The following is a 14,963-nucleotide window of genomic DNA, read 5'->3' on the forward strand; positions in this document are numbered from 1 at the left end:
CTTTATGTTCTTTGTTGTGTATGTCTGTTTTCCATGTCTTATCTTTGTCCCTGGATTACATTATTTTGATTACCGCTATAACATTGGTTTCCGTGATTACTCTTTTACATTAGCTGTAATAAAAAAACTAATTTCTAGTAAATTTTGCAGTTTTATTAAAGAGATTATATTAGAACTGACAAGGCGTTCTCTACGTACTTTGCAGTAAAATTATCATTGCTGAATATTCCCCAGAAAGAAATGCGAATGGAACGGAAGACATGAAGTGTTTCATCTGTGAATTTCATAAAAATATAATAGAAATGCCCTGTGAAGACGGCAACTTTGTTTAGTATTTCTCCATTGTATGTACATAGGATTTACTGTAAGGGACAAAATGCATATGGCTCAATAGCTGTATTTTGCAGATATAATTGAATATTCATATTTCTTTGACAAAGGGTGCAAAAAAGATACTCATCTTACTTGTCAAAGGTTGACTCCGACGGTTTTTCGGAGGCAATGTGCTAAAATATGTAAGTACTATTGCATTGAGGATTTTTGCATTGACCCATTAAGATGTGATACCTATAAAAAATAGAATGAAGTGTCAATTAACTACAAACCAAAATATCGTGAACACGGCAAACCAGCTTGTTCCAGATTTCAAAGATCATGACTTCTTTTCACGCCAAATGTTTCTGAATTATTGGAATAATCCAGTAAAAATTCGTTATGTGTAACTACAAACAGGCGCAAAAAAATATACGTCTTATAATAATACTGCCACCAGTGTAAGATCTAAAAAAATATTATTTAAAAAAACTGTCTCTAACCTTATCCCATATGAAAATTTGATTTGTAATGGGAAAATCACATATAAAGAAACTCATTTTGTAATTCTTGGCACGTTTTGAAATTATTAACCCTACTAGTAAAAGATAAATGCATACTAATATGCCATTTTCAATGTTGCTGTTAATATATATATTGGAAAAAGCAAAGATAAACATGGAGTAAGGATGATGATTTTCATAAAGGGGAGGGGGACAAAGAGTTTATTAAAAAAAAACGGTTGTCAAAAGAATAAACCTGCAGCAGCGCAAAGTTTGTCGTAAAAGACAACTAAATAGTGCTCAGAACCCTGGCCGGGGGTTATGGCGCCCTGCACACTGAGCAACTGGGTGTGTGCCCGCGGTGGGGGACTGGGGTACCATCGGTATGTTACATGCTGGGGTCGTCAGTACATAATACGGATAACCTGACCACAAACAATAGTGGTGCAACATCTTAGTTGGGAAAGAGGTCACGTTCCTCGTACGTTAAAGAATCCTGTTGATATATTCTACCAGAGTAGGAATCTTTGCGCTCCGCCACATGAGAAAATTGCCCGACCCAACCCATCTCTCCCTGTGTCCAGTGGCAATAAAAGTTTGTCGACCTTTATCTTTTGTGTCCCTTCCATTTTTTCATTTCATTACCATTTCAAATTATCATCCATTGTTCACCGCCTGGATATAGCTGAAATATTGCTGCGTGGGAGTTAAACAACAATAATCAGTCAATTATACATAATGTTAAGCAAAAACCCTAAAATATCACAAATAAACTAAGAAATAAAAAAAGTACCTAAACATTATAATAACAACCAACACAAAATCTTGTAGTATTGAGAAGGAGTACCGGTAGAATATAACTTAAATGTTAATAACTTTGGCGTTTAGCGTTCGATAATATTTGAAAGTCAGCAGGGTGACTGACTAAAAAGTGTTTAACGAAACAAATGAAAACTTGTGATGTAAGATAATTGTATATAGTTTAAATGTAAGTCTTTATATTTATTCGATCTTTAATAGTAGGTCTCGGTATGTCTTTATCTCATGCTTCAGCGATAAATGCTCTTTATGTTTGTTTGTTTGTTGGGGTTTAACGTCCGAGCAGCAATATTTCAGCTATATTCAGACAATGAACATGAAATGGATGATAAAATGAACATCAAATGAAAAAAAAAGGATGGGTCACAAGGATAATAGGGTCGACAAATTTTGATTGCCACTGGAAAAAGGGTGGGTGGGTAAGGTCGGGCAATTTAGCCTCCTGTGGCGGAGCGCAAAGGTTCCTACTCCTATCGAATACCACAGCAGGGTTCTTTAACGTGCGAGGAACGTGGCATCTTTCCCAACACGGTGCACCACTATGGTTTGCGGTCAGGTTTTCCGTATTATAACCTGACAACCCCAACATGTAACACGCCAGGGGTACCCCATTCCAACACCTGGGGCACACATCCCAGTTGCTCTGTGGGCAGAGCGCCAAGCCCCCGGCTGGGTTTCTGAGCACTATTTAGTCGCTTTATACGACAAGCTTAGCGCTTCTGCAGGCCTATTCTTTTAACACCCGGACCTGCACGGGGCTAAATGCTCTTTAAAAAATTCACCAAAGTAAGATTTTATAATGACATTACGTCTTGGGTCTATGTAGAGGAACTTCGTTTGTCTGTTCTTTTAATCAGATCTGCTATTATGACTGTTTTGTCGGAGTTAAGGTATAGATTGGTGAGCAGTGAGGAAGAATTAGTTCCAGTTAATATACCAACTATCTGTTGTAAAACACCTCCACTTAATTGCAAATATGACATGGTTGACCTTTTCCGTGATATATTTAGTACGGAAAAATATCGAAAAATGAAGCCAAAGAAATACAAAGAAGTGCTATCATGAGTAATTCTGGGTAAGAAGCTTAGTGTTCATAGTGTTTAAAATGTTTTGCAATTTTCGGTAAATAATCTATACTATGATTCTAGTTAGACTGCTATGTCGTATAATAACCGTATAATTCCTTAGATCTATGACTGTGGTATCTAACCAGTCAAATATAAGAAGAAATACACCAATTATATTTATAAATATTTCAAGTTTGGTCACGCTGTTATGCTTTAAGTAATCTCTCATTACCAGCATTGGAACCAAAAACACAACGATCGAAATCCAAACATGAACTGTGAACAATAAAGAGAGTGTCTGCAAAAGAAAATAATCCAACATAAGGGGTTAGGCATGTACAGACATCGTGCGCGCATTTGCTTTCAAACCAACAAATAAGTTTATAAAATTTAAAAGCTATTTTGAGCATTACATAAAGGTGCTCATAATGAAGACAATGACGGATCTCTGTAAAGGGTAGATTGGTCATCAGATAGAGGGGAAGCGTTGTTCCTGTTGCCGTACAATGTATCTTCGTTTACAGTAGTTGCTTATTTTATGTATGAAACGAAAGCACCTTATTCTCAAGCATGACTGTTTGGGAAAATTACGCGTTTCTGGTTTTTTTGTAATTTTGTTTTGTTTTGTTTTTGTTTTTGTTTGTTTTGTTTTGTTTTTTTGTAATAGAACCAACCAACTTGATGCCTTTTATTTGCCATGCAGACAACGATGGAAGCCAAAACGAATGAAATATTTTTTTCATCATAGAATTATTATCTAACCATGCAATATTCTGCAAATACGAAACGTAACATAAGCTATATTAAAATGATCGATAAGCATTTCCAAATTCTGTTTCATTTCAAATTATGATTTAAATACCATTCTGTGTAAGAATCGGGCAATGGGTTGCACATAATAATTATCAATTTGGTCCTTTTTTTTTGCCTAAAAGACATTTAATACATCTACGAAGCAACTTAAAAGCTATTCAAATTTACCCTGAAGTATATGTAACGTAGAAATTTAAGGAAGAAAATTTAGATATAAATCTTAAACGTAAGTGGCGTCAAACATGTCACTACCATGACAGTAAGTATCTATAATCCTTCATGTAAAGGAAGAACACTTTTAAATTTCATAAACACTTATCATGTATTTTAAACAACTTCAATTCACAAAGATGATAAAGTTTAAGAAGTTAATTGTTTTATATAGTAACCTTATACTAAATACAAAACCTTTACTTTTGTTTTTCTTGTGTAATCCATTAGGCTGTGAATTATATGACATATTGTAAGTATTAAACAAAACTCCATGGATGAGGATTTAGAATTTGCAACAATCTTGACACGACATCAAGAAAGCAGTAATGGTGGAGAAACTAAGGACATATTTGAAAATGAAGCAGTAACTAAAACTGACAGGAAACAAAGCTTCAAAGCAGAATGGATCGTGTTGAATGCGGTTGTATTATTGCTGGCCTGTTCTATTATAAGTATATTAGTAATTGCAGTCTTCTTGACAGGTATGCTTTATACTCTTTGCAATTGTTTACTCTAGTGTCATCAAGTGAATGTCTGGAGAGGGTTTTGCTTCCAATATCTGTGGCAGAAATCCGGAATTTTTTGTCGTTAATCGCTCTACCGTCAGGACATACGAGCCTAAACAAAACGATTCAAAAAAGTATTGCTTATTTCGAATAACGATAACATGAATATAGAGTACGGTATTGAGCTTAATCTCGATCAGGTGTTCGCCCATAATTTATTGCTTGGTTGTATCCTTCAGAGTTGCTCGAGTCATTTTGTCTAAATTATGAGATTAATTACAATTTATTTGCCTTTATTTTCAAGTTTTATGAAGGAAAAATATTAAAAACAAAAAATGCAAATATCTTATTTTAGTGCCGATAGGAAACTGACATGTGTAATCTACTTGCTACGATTGCTGCATATATATGTTCCAGACCACCGCTATCGATGGTAAAAATAATTGTCACCAAAACACGAACCGATTCAAATTATTTCAAGTATCATGTGGAATTAAAAAAGTTGGGTATTTAAATATAAAGATATATAAAAGTTATATATTTTAAATATCCTTTTCAAGAACAGAAAATGTGTACCGAAGTTAACAATCCAGACTGTCAAAAATAAATGAAATTAGTTTTTTCAACATACATTTTATTATCATACTCAATATTTCAAATAAAAAATAATATGTTGTGAATAATTTGAAGTCATTTTGCCGATTTTATCAAAATTAGTGTATATTGGATAAACACGTAATGCTTTTGCTCATGGATCCCTGTTAAGTTGGTTTATAAATATACAGCCCAGAAAATAAACGTACCATTAAAACGCTTCCATTATCTAGAAACTAAATACAACATATAGACAACATAAATACTTTTTCCTTACTAAGTACATCGAATAAGCATACGAAGTCCGCGAACGAATACTGATTTGAAGCAACATTACAAATTGCACCAAACAAAATCAGAAATGCTTTCACTCATTAGTAAAATTTTCATGAACTGTTTATTTTTATTAGTCCGTATGCTGTTTAATTACGGCCTACTCAACCAAGGGCAAGGAGGATTTGGCTTGTTACGTAAACTGCCGAAGGAAATTATCTTTGATTCAGTCAAATGACGAAGGACTTCTTATTACGTTGTTATTAAACTTCTAAATTTTGCACATCTTTCAGTTACATGTATATTGTAATTATAAAGGTAATTGCAGTAAAAAATGCATGAAAATATAGGTAACTCAATGCTGTCAATTGCATATTAGCTATTAGCTACTACTAGCTATATTTTTATTCTAGAAAACATGGTAAAATGAACGACAGTTTGACTACTGCAAGGTTTCCTACGAGTAAAATAAACATCTGAAATACATCGGCAATGGGAAGTTTTGGTTATAACTACAACTTATTTTGATTTTCAAAGCATCTTAAGATGTGCTTTTTATGATTAAAGTTTGGACAAACAGTTTGCATAACACTATTTCCCTTACAGTATCTTACAATTTCAGAAACAATAGCTAATAATAAATCACTTGAACAAAAGTACATCGACTTGGATTCCCGGCTCACAGAATATATAAAAGCCACAGGTAAGTAAAGGACGGATGAAATTTAATACCATGCTTGATATCACGGGCAATGGATCAACGTACTGAGTTTTGACGATAATGATAAACATAAGGAGGTAGACCTAGGGTAAGGGACATAACTCCTGAAATCAGTCATATGTTAGCATCATATTCAATATCACCATAGCCTGTCAAGCTTTCATTTGAAACCGAATGAAATCAGTCCAGGTTACTTTGATCTTATATAAGATTGATGTAAAAAGGTGAATACAAACTTTCCGATGATTTGTACGAGTTGTGTCCGTTACCCTAGGTCTACCTTCTTAAGGTTAACAGTTGCTCAACTAGCTTCAAAATAAGTATGTACGTATTAACAGGATGACAAACATATGCATTGGACACATATGAATGCTAACACATGCATATATAATTTTTTAATTATTATGTCTGAATATAATCGTAACCTTGTGTCGCTTTGAATTTTATTAAAAGGTAAAAACGAGCATTGGAGTGTTGAATCACGTGGTAAAAAAGACGAATATGATACAACAAAGGACGGAGGTAACAGAAATACGAAAGGTCAAAAGGGAGAACCAGGAGTTCAGGGTAGTCGAGGAATTGCAGGGCCTAAAGGAGAACTAGGTAACTTTGGATTTCCTGGTATAAACGGATTAAAGGGAGACCCTGGTCCTAAGGGTGAACCTGGCGTTAAAGGCATCAAAGGGGGTAGAGGAATAATTGGATTTAACGGAAAAAAAGGCAATAAAGATGATTATGGGATCAAAGGTAGTGTTGGAAATCAAGGTGTAAAAGGTGACACTGGACCTCGGGGTCCAAAAGGCAGTAGCGGCATTAAAGGTGAAAAAGGAGACCATGGAGAAAAAGGTATCTTCAAAATTATATTTTAAGTTTAATTTTACATACATGCTTAAACGTATAGTGAATTTGAAATTGATAGGCCAATACATAGTTGATATAAAACAACGTATAATTATGGAATAAGCATAGACTATGTAAGCGAGCACTGTGAGCTTCAACTCACTTGAATTTTCGTTTTTTTCCCAATTACAATGAACTCAAGTCATATTCGTTTTAGTTTTGATTGGGCTGATTTTTAGTTTTGATTTTTTTACAATTCATAAAGTGTACTGATTCTGGAAAATAACAACCTCCCGCGAATAAAATGAGTTCAAGCGCAAACATATTAACCCCAAAAATTTTGAAGCATCTTATAGCATAATGATAAACATTGCCCCTCCTATAAAAAAAGTATGGTTAAATCTGGACAGTACATTTGTACTGTGGGAGAGAGTAATCAAGGGAACCAAGGTTATAGCGGTAATCAAAAGAATGTATATGTAGGGAGCTATATGTATAGTATTTCCCGAAGCGGGCAATTCTTGATAAGCCAGTTGAGATAGTTGGAACTGGTGAGAAAGATAGTGTAAGTGCATCAATTTCTTTTCCAACACTTTTCAAGCATGCCGTTTTCATTACTTTTGAGAAAAAAAAACTAGACAAGAATCAAGAGTCTCAGAAATGTTGACTTTTTTGCGCTACATTTCCTTTTGCTTTATACTTGTGTGGTAAAAAAAAAACTGTCTAATTTTCGCAATATCGCCAGTACCTCTTTTTCGCTTTCGGTACTTGACATATTTTTGTTGCTTAAATGTAAATAAGATAATCGAATACTAGAGGTGCTCACACAACTTTACACTGCTTGCTAATATCCTGATTACTATTTAAAACGTTAAAAAGTTTAAAAAAAAAAACAACATTTGATTTAGTACTATATTATGAAGCTTGTACAAGTGTATATGCTTTTATCATAATATATATAAGGTGGGTTTATCACATGTGATGCTGGATGGACAGACTTTAGAAGGAGTTGTTACTACTTTGAATTCAGAGCCAAGAAAAATTTTCAACGAGCGCAGGTAATTTTTAAACTTGGCAAATGCATAAAGAAAACATGAAAATCTTAAAGAGAGTCAAAATATACAGCAAAATGTACATGAAACATGTATCATCACACTGCACACTGTTTTATTATTCTAGGAAAATTTATCGGACTTAAATACCTCACCCCCCCCTTTTCTATCAACTTAGCAGTGTAAATGTCGCTGGAAAACCAGGTGCTAAGACGTATAAAATAGGAATTATTTTTTTTTATTTTCAATCAGTTAAAATAATGTTAAAACAGCGATTTTACTCACATGTAAGGGGTATTTTAGCTTTTTTTTCAGGATCGTTATTTTCAATTCGTTTCCTTTATGTAGCCTACTTCTTTGTTGTTTCATCCAAGGATTTTCTCGATTTTTTTACACTCGGTATCAGTAATATTTCTTAAATACAAGCAAATCGGTTCTGCAATTCTGAATAAACATTTTCTACCAGTTGCAGTTGACCATACTCATTGAAAGATTGGCTGGAAAAAAAAAGAACAGGATTCTACAGGGAATGCGTTGATATTATTTTAAAATAAACAAGTATATCACATTTCTATCAATACTCGAATAGCAAACACACAGATTCGCCTTCGGTAATGTGTGGTTTGAAATATTTTTCCACTCGAGATGGTTAAAATTTTTTTTTTATAGTTCGAACTTTAGCGAGTATGTTGAAAATCTTAATTTTACCATAGGGAGTGGAGAAATAATTTAAATCGAGAATAGGCTACAGGAGAAATGGTTTCTTCAGTGAAATCTCGGAAATGTAAAATTGCAGAAAAACTCACGCGCATTTTAATCACCGGCTTAGAATGGGAGAAATGGTTGTTCCCATTTCCAAAAGTAACAGAAAAGAATTGTCATTTGTAGATTGTTACAAAAGTAAATGAACACCATCACATTCATTAATCCCCACCCACACAAAACACTGTGATTAAAAACAACATGAAAAAATTAAGCTATCAAATTCTATTCCGTTTCGTGTTAAAGAGGTAAGAATGTTTAACTGTATCAATGTAATACAAGATATTGCGAAATTTAGGGCAAATCATTTTTCGTAAATGTCACTGCGATAATTGGCGAAAGTGACCTTTACAAATAATATGTACCTAGTGGATTTACTGAGCTTAGCTGGTTTACATTTTCCGAATTTGATATTGATGTACGTGCCAAAATGTTTTCGATTTGTTTTAAATTTCAGGTCATTGCATAAATTTTGAATTTATAGATCACTCTTTTTTCTTTGGAAATACAAACGAATCTATTTAATCCTTCACTTAAACCTTAAAGTTGTAATGAAAATTTCTCTAAAGACTTTGGTCATCGAAAATAAGTTTTGTCAATTGATATTACTTAAATCACACTTTGTTTAGTAGGTCTACTGTACATCACATGGAGCATATCTAACGAAGATAGACGATATTGTTGAAAACTGGTTTCTACGGTCAATTTTAAAGGGTAATTACATTAACTGCCAACGTATGACTGATATTAATTAAGGTTCATTTGATCTTTATTTCCTTTTATTCACCCTATCGGTAAATGATTTAATAACTTGTATCCGAAACGATAGAAAAGAAGAACGGATATGGTGAAATGTAACAAATACTCATACTGATAACCTAAAAACGAAATAGTTTACACTTTCGGAGATCACAAAGTGTAAAGACACGTTTAAGTAAGCTCTGGAAGGCCCCGACAAAAAAAGTGATAAAATACTCAGAGACCGAATGAAAACAATTCTTCAAAATCGAAGTAAAAATAAAATAACGACACAAAAAACGCAATACTCTCCTGGTGGTGATCGACTGGACACAACAGAACACATGGTTTATAATGGACATGTTTAAACAAATGGAAGATCTGGATTTCGCTAATGATCCTGTAGAGCTTTCCACCACAAGAAGACAGCTTTAAGAAAATGCCACTAAATTAAATTCATTTGCACAATGGACTGAATTAAACATGAATGCAGGGAAAATGAAAGTAATGGCAATAAATCAACAATTATCAGACCCAAGCACCAGAAACAAGTAACCCGTAGAAACTGAAAACGAATTCACTTACCTTGGAAATATCATTAGTAATGACAACGGAGCAAAGAAAGACATACAAGCAAGATTAGCCAAATCTCGTACAGCTTTTTGTCGACTTCAGCCAGTCTAAAAGTCCAACAACATCAGTATCAACACCAAGCTGAAAATTATCAAGAGTAGTATCAAATAAGTTCATCTATACCATTTTGAATGTTAAAAGAAAATACAGAGCGACTAACAGAAAGTAGACGAATTCTACAACAGTTGCCTTTCCCCAAACTATTTTGGCCTTACAGGATTAGCAATGTCACTCTTATAGCTTGTTGGTGCATTATGTCCATGTCGTTATGCAGAGGAATGACAAAGACACATTAATGACCAAAATATCCAGATGCGTGAAATCTCCGGTGGAGTTAACCTTGTTTATAAGGCTTTTGTCATACTGCAATCACTTACTTCTAAAGATGTTATGGCCTTTATTCAAAGTATTATGACAACTATTGAAAAAAATAGTTTATATTAAATTCAAAAATGATAGATTGAACTGCATTTACCAGGCCTTGGAAACAGCTAAATGTATCATGTGTATATTGACATCATTCACCACTACCAATAGGTAATCTTTTTATCGTTTACATAAATCTATGTGTTGGGGTTTATGAAATGTTTTGATATAAAATGGTATTTATGACGTAAAACGGTTCTTATTTTCTACGTGTTTCTTTTTTATAAAACAGAGAAAAATCCAGGAAATGTTTATTTTGGTCTTCATGATAACGAAAGGGAAGGTACATTCAAATGGGTTAGTGACAACTCAACGGTAACATTTAGTGATTGGGGACCTTATCAACCTGATAATGGCGGAAACAGGGAAGAAGACTGTGGACATTTTTGGTTTGGCAGAGATTACATATGGAACGATGTACAGTGCTCAAATGAATTCCATTTTATTTGTGAAAAAAACTTTTAGAAAACTTTCCTCTGAGATGTTTACATAACAGTCAAGATATTTTGTGTGTGTGTGTCTTTTTGTTTTAAATTAGAATATACATTTCACATGAATCCATGGCTTAGTAAATATTTTACCATCAACTTAAATTAAAGTGGGTTACAATTAAAATATATTTGAGATATATTTTATAATTTTAAAAATTACTCACTTGGTTAAAATGTTGCCTTTTAAGGGCAATAACTCAAACAAGGAGCTGTCCGACAAATTTGACTGAAGGAGATATTCGTAGGACTTATAATAAGGGTAATATTAGCAGCTGAAAGTTTCTTTCTATCTATCATAGTTTGCAAAATGTTGGCTAAAAATAGTTAAAAATCATTTTCACATTTCAAGAGCAATAACTCTTACAAGGAGTTTTTCGACAACTTTGATCCATTACAGACTTTTGTAAGCCTTATAGAAAGGTTCATTTCGGCAATTGAAAGAATTTGGCTAAACCTAACGGTTTTGGAGATATATTAGAAAAAACTTTTGTCTGACCCTTATGTTCTATTTTCAGTAACGGCAGCCACGTTTCATGACGAATAAAACAAACCCACATCTGTTCTATGCACAATACCCTAAGGAACTCTACGATTTGTTGTAAATGGTCAAGTAGTGTCAGGAGAATATTTATTAAAAAAAGAATTAACATTTAAAATAGTGAAAAAAAGTAAAAAATGTCAATAACTCCATCATGGCTGAACAAATTAACACCAGCATTTGACCATAAACAGATAGATATCACCATGCTGGACACTTTTATTTGACTCAAAATGCGGTTTAACCCAACAGTTTTTGAGATATATGATCCTTATATTCTATTTTATGCTTGATTTCCTCATTTGATAACCTATTTCTCACATTTGGATGCGTTATTTTTCAACAATAAGTTGGCATTCCAATGGGCACTAATTGTGCTCATCACCTAACCAATTTTTTTAATATTATTACGAAGCTGAATTTATCAGAACCTCGTGACGAGTAAAAATTTAAAAGATGCTAAATCCTTTAACTTTATATACAGATATATTCATGATGTATTGTCCATCAACAGCCCTTCTTTTGTTAAATGATTACAGTCATAAATATTTGCGTAACGGACTCCTGAATCAAGGCTATGAGGTAATGCGTCTTAAAAGGTCTCTTACCAAATTCTTTTTTAGATATCAGTCCTTGGTTGAAAAATACTCAGTTTCTTTTAAAACAATGAGTAATGATTGTTTTTTGTAAAATATTCTTTGTCCTCAATGTGTCCTGTTAAATTTTCGCCGAAAAATATTTTTACTCACGGACGAACTTTGGACGGAAAAAGTAATACTGTATTTTATTTGTTAACAACATTTATGTGAGCCTTGTTTAAAGAATGGACATTCACTCACTATAAAAATCATTTTTTTGAAAGCAGGATGTTTTCCTATAACGCGTTTTGTTGTAGCGAAATAGCTATCCTCCCCTCGAATCAGTTGTATACTTGTTTTCACTTAGAAATTGACTACAGAGGTTACACCGTGGTAGTTTTCTTTTGCTAAAGAACGACAAAATGTCAAGCGTCCTGACAAGTCGTCTTCAAAGCAAATTGATAGCGAAACGTGTGAGTCCCATGGTACAAATGTCGAAGTGCCTATCGAAAATCCAAGTTCAGTGTTTCTATTAGTAGTTTGATTTATTCTCTGTAAAATATTATCTCCACGGGCGACAAATAAGAGCGTTGAAAATTATTAAATGCTAGAACAAGTTTGCAATAGGTTTGTTTGTTTGTTGGGGTTTAACGTCCGAGCAGCTATATTCAGACGATGAACATGAAATTGATGATAAAATGAACATGAAATGATGATGAAATGAAAAAGGGATGGGGCACAAGGATAATGGGGTCGACAAAGTTTGGTTTGCAATAGGAAGCTAGCTTTTACAGTTTTTTTTTACAAATGAACTAGATGCTACGCACGATTGATGCTAATTTTTGTTGTACAGTTTTATTGGTTTCGTGTACAAATGTACATATGTACAAATAAAATTATCTCCTGTTGATCGTATCTATCATAATTATCAAAAGTAAATTACGAATTCTGATGAGGCATTTTGGAGAAACTGAGTTTGTAGTTCTCAAAAGACAAAAATCCATACTTTTCAACTCAACACAACAAAGACCTGCATGAAACATTTCCTTATATAAAAACCGGAGCAAGAAAAACTGTGAACGAAGCTCTTTTAAAGATAATCCCAACTCCCATCTCGAATAACCATATTATCAAAATATAAACGATAAATATATATACATTGATTTGTTGTGACATGCATCAATAATTTGATCCTTACCCATCCCCTTTTTTCCAGTGGCAATCAAAATTTGTCGACCCTATTATCCTTGTGACCCATCCTCTTTTTTCATTTCATGTTCATTTTATCATCCATTTCATGTTCATTGTCTGAATATAGCTGAAATATTGCTGCTCGGACGTTAAACCCCAACAAACAAACAAACAAACAATCGAGTCCCGCGGAGGGAACGACCAAAAATTTGCTTCGCAAATTGACAGTTCTAACATCCTTGAGTATTTTAGAGACCCTTTTTTTTGCATATGAAATGAAATCATTGTTTTCTGTGTGTTAACTGCCCCAGTGCAATAACATTCCAAGAATGCAGATAACATGTTATTTGCCCTCTCATGGGCGTCACTACCATCAATTCCGCACAACTGTTCAAAACGTTATTTAGTTCATAGGCGACTCCACAGTCGATTTGACATAACATTTAAAATTGCATATTTTGTTTTAAGTATCACAGCAGTAGCCCGGGATTGAATATATCAGGCAGTAGGAACAATGGAAAATCGATGAATTGCTGATATATAATCACCTGCTTTTATAGTAGAGATGAAACTGCTATAGGCACAAAGAAATGTCAAATGAAACAGAAACACAGAATCAACAGAAATGACACATTTCATCCAGTAGCTTTTTAATCGATTTGTTTCAAACGCAAAATCGGTAAATTATTCCTTGTTATGAGAATGAATGATATCATTTTTTTTTCTTAACCATGCTTATCACGCCCATGAGTTGCATAAGTTAGCAAAAATGTTGAATCCCCATTTTGGCCTTTTTGCTTATATCAACTATGCCTATACATTTCAACTGTCGAATCTAGTATTAAATTAATATAGGATTTTATTTTGCTTGTCTATTATTAATCAATGTGTAAAATCAGACCATACATCAACACAACAAAGGATTGTCATGTAAGCAAACCAGTTTCTGAACATAGGTGTAAAGAGAAATTTTTGAGGTGAAAAGGGGGCTTCTGTCAATTAAATTGTGTATGAAATATAAACAATAACAAGAATTACACCTTTACTACATATTCCAAGGACGAAATAGTTGACAACCATAAGTAGTTTCAAAAGGCCACTTTTCAAGGGGAAATCCTGCGTAGGACCCCCAACCCCGACGGCCGGATGCAAACGGACGGCATTCCTATTGAGCATAGGGTAAATACGAGAATTATGACTTTCGTACACTATGGATTCGTTAACATTCCCACAGATGGGGATGACTTCATCAGTGAAGACGCCTTCCAGGAAAAGCTGCAGGATCAGAATCAGGAAGCACTCAAATGGAAGGACTTACCCACCGGCAACCCCAGCAACTTTAGATTCATCGATGTCATCATCCTCCAGGCCTTTGCTCACTGCATCTTCGATCTTGGATTGGTAGGATCTGACGATGCGCACGGTATCTTCATGCTTTTTACGCTTTTGGCGGATGCGCTTGGCTAACACCGCCAACCCCGCCATCGTGATGGAATTCACGACGGCTAGTGAGCTCAACGGAATGCATGCCACGGCGCCTATCCCCGTTGCGGCGGTGCTGAGTGTGCCAGTGGTGCAAACTACTTTGAGTACTGCACAGGTACCCAGAGCAAAAGACACCGCTTTTTCCACTCGTTTATAGTTCCTCGACAGTCGAGCATACTTATGCTTTTCAGATTCAAGCTGTTTCTCGATCGACTCGATTCTAGCTTCTCGGTAGGATTGCTTCCCCAAGTCTACTCGTCCATTTATCTATATCTAGAGGAGCATGCCCAAGATGGGGATGCTTTTGAAGGGGCTATTGGGACCAAGGATCAGTCCACTTCCATCGTAGATCTGACTTCCGCTCTTCAAGTATAACCCATCACCGTATGTATTGGGCAAAGTGCCTGG

The 14,963-nt window shown here is 34.4% G+C and overlaps 1 protein-coding gene across 2 annotated transcripts; it reads left to right on the top strand.

Annotated features, from left to right (window-relative positions):
* Window positions 1-3,754: 3,754 nt before the first annotated feature.
* Window positions 3,755-10,829, top strand: LOC148607560 (uncharacterized). Of its 2 annotated transcripts, XM_088544663.1 has the most exons (7): window positions 3,755-3,773; window positions 3,956-4,209; window positions 5,723-5,803; window positions 6,275-6,667; window positions 7,625-7,719; window positions 9,108-9,189; window positions 10,505-10,829. In XM_088544663.1, the coding sequence occupies exons 2-7, from the start codon at window positions 3,999-4,001 to the stop codon at window positions 10,735-10,737; spliced, it is 1,095 nt and encodes a 364-aa protein (XP_088400789.1). In that variant the 5' UTR covers window positions 3,755-3,773; window positions 3,956-3,998; the 3' UTR covers window positions 10,738-10,829. The 2 variants fall into 2 exon arrangements, with proteins under 2 accessions (XP_088400789.1, XP_088400790.1); XM_088544664.1 differs by lacking the exons at window positions 3,755-3,773; window positions 5,723-5,803 and having other exon boundaries at window positions 3,858-4,209.
* Window positions 10,830-14,963: the final 4,134 nt, after the last annotated feature.

This window comes from Perna viridis, chromosome 9 (genome assembly GCF_037379345.1).
Source record: "Perna viridis isolate PV_CMFRI_1.1 ecotype Kerala chromosome 9, ASM3737934v1, whole genome shotgun sequence".
NCBI lineage: Eukaryota > Metazoa > Mollusca > Bivalvia > Mytilida > Mytilidae > Perna > Perna viridis.

What these genes read in the sequence shown, in the direction of transcription:
- LOC148607560 (XM_088544663.1), top strand. Translation starts at nt 3,999, where the DNA reads ATGGATGAGGATTTAGAATTTGCAACAATCTTGACACGACATCAAGAA. An exon ending in AGAATATATAAAAGCCACAG is followed by an intron (nt 5,804 to 6,274) that starts GTAAGTAAAGGA and finishes TTTTATTAAAAG; the next exon opens with GTAAAAACGAGCATTGGAGT. An exon ending in AAAATTTTCAACGAGCGCAG is followed by an intron (nt 7,720 to 9,107) that starts GTAATTTTTAAA and finishes TTTGTTTAGTAG; the next exon opens with GTCTACTGTACATCACATGG.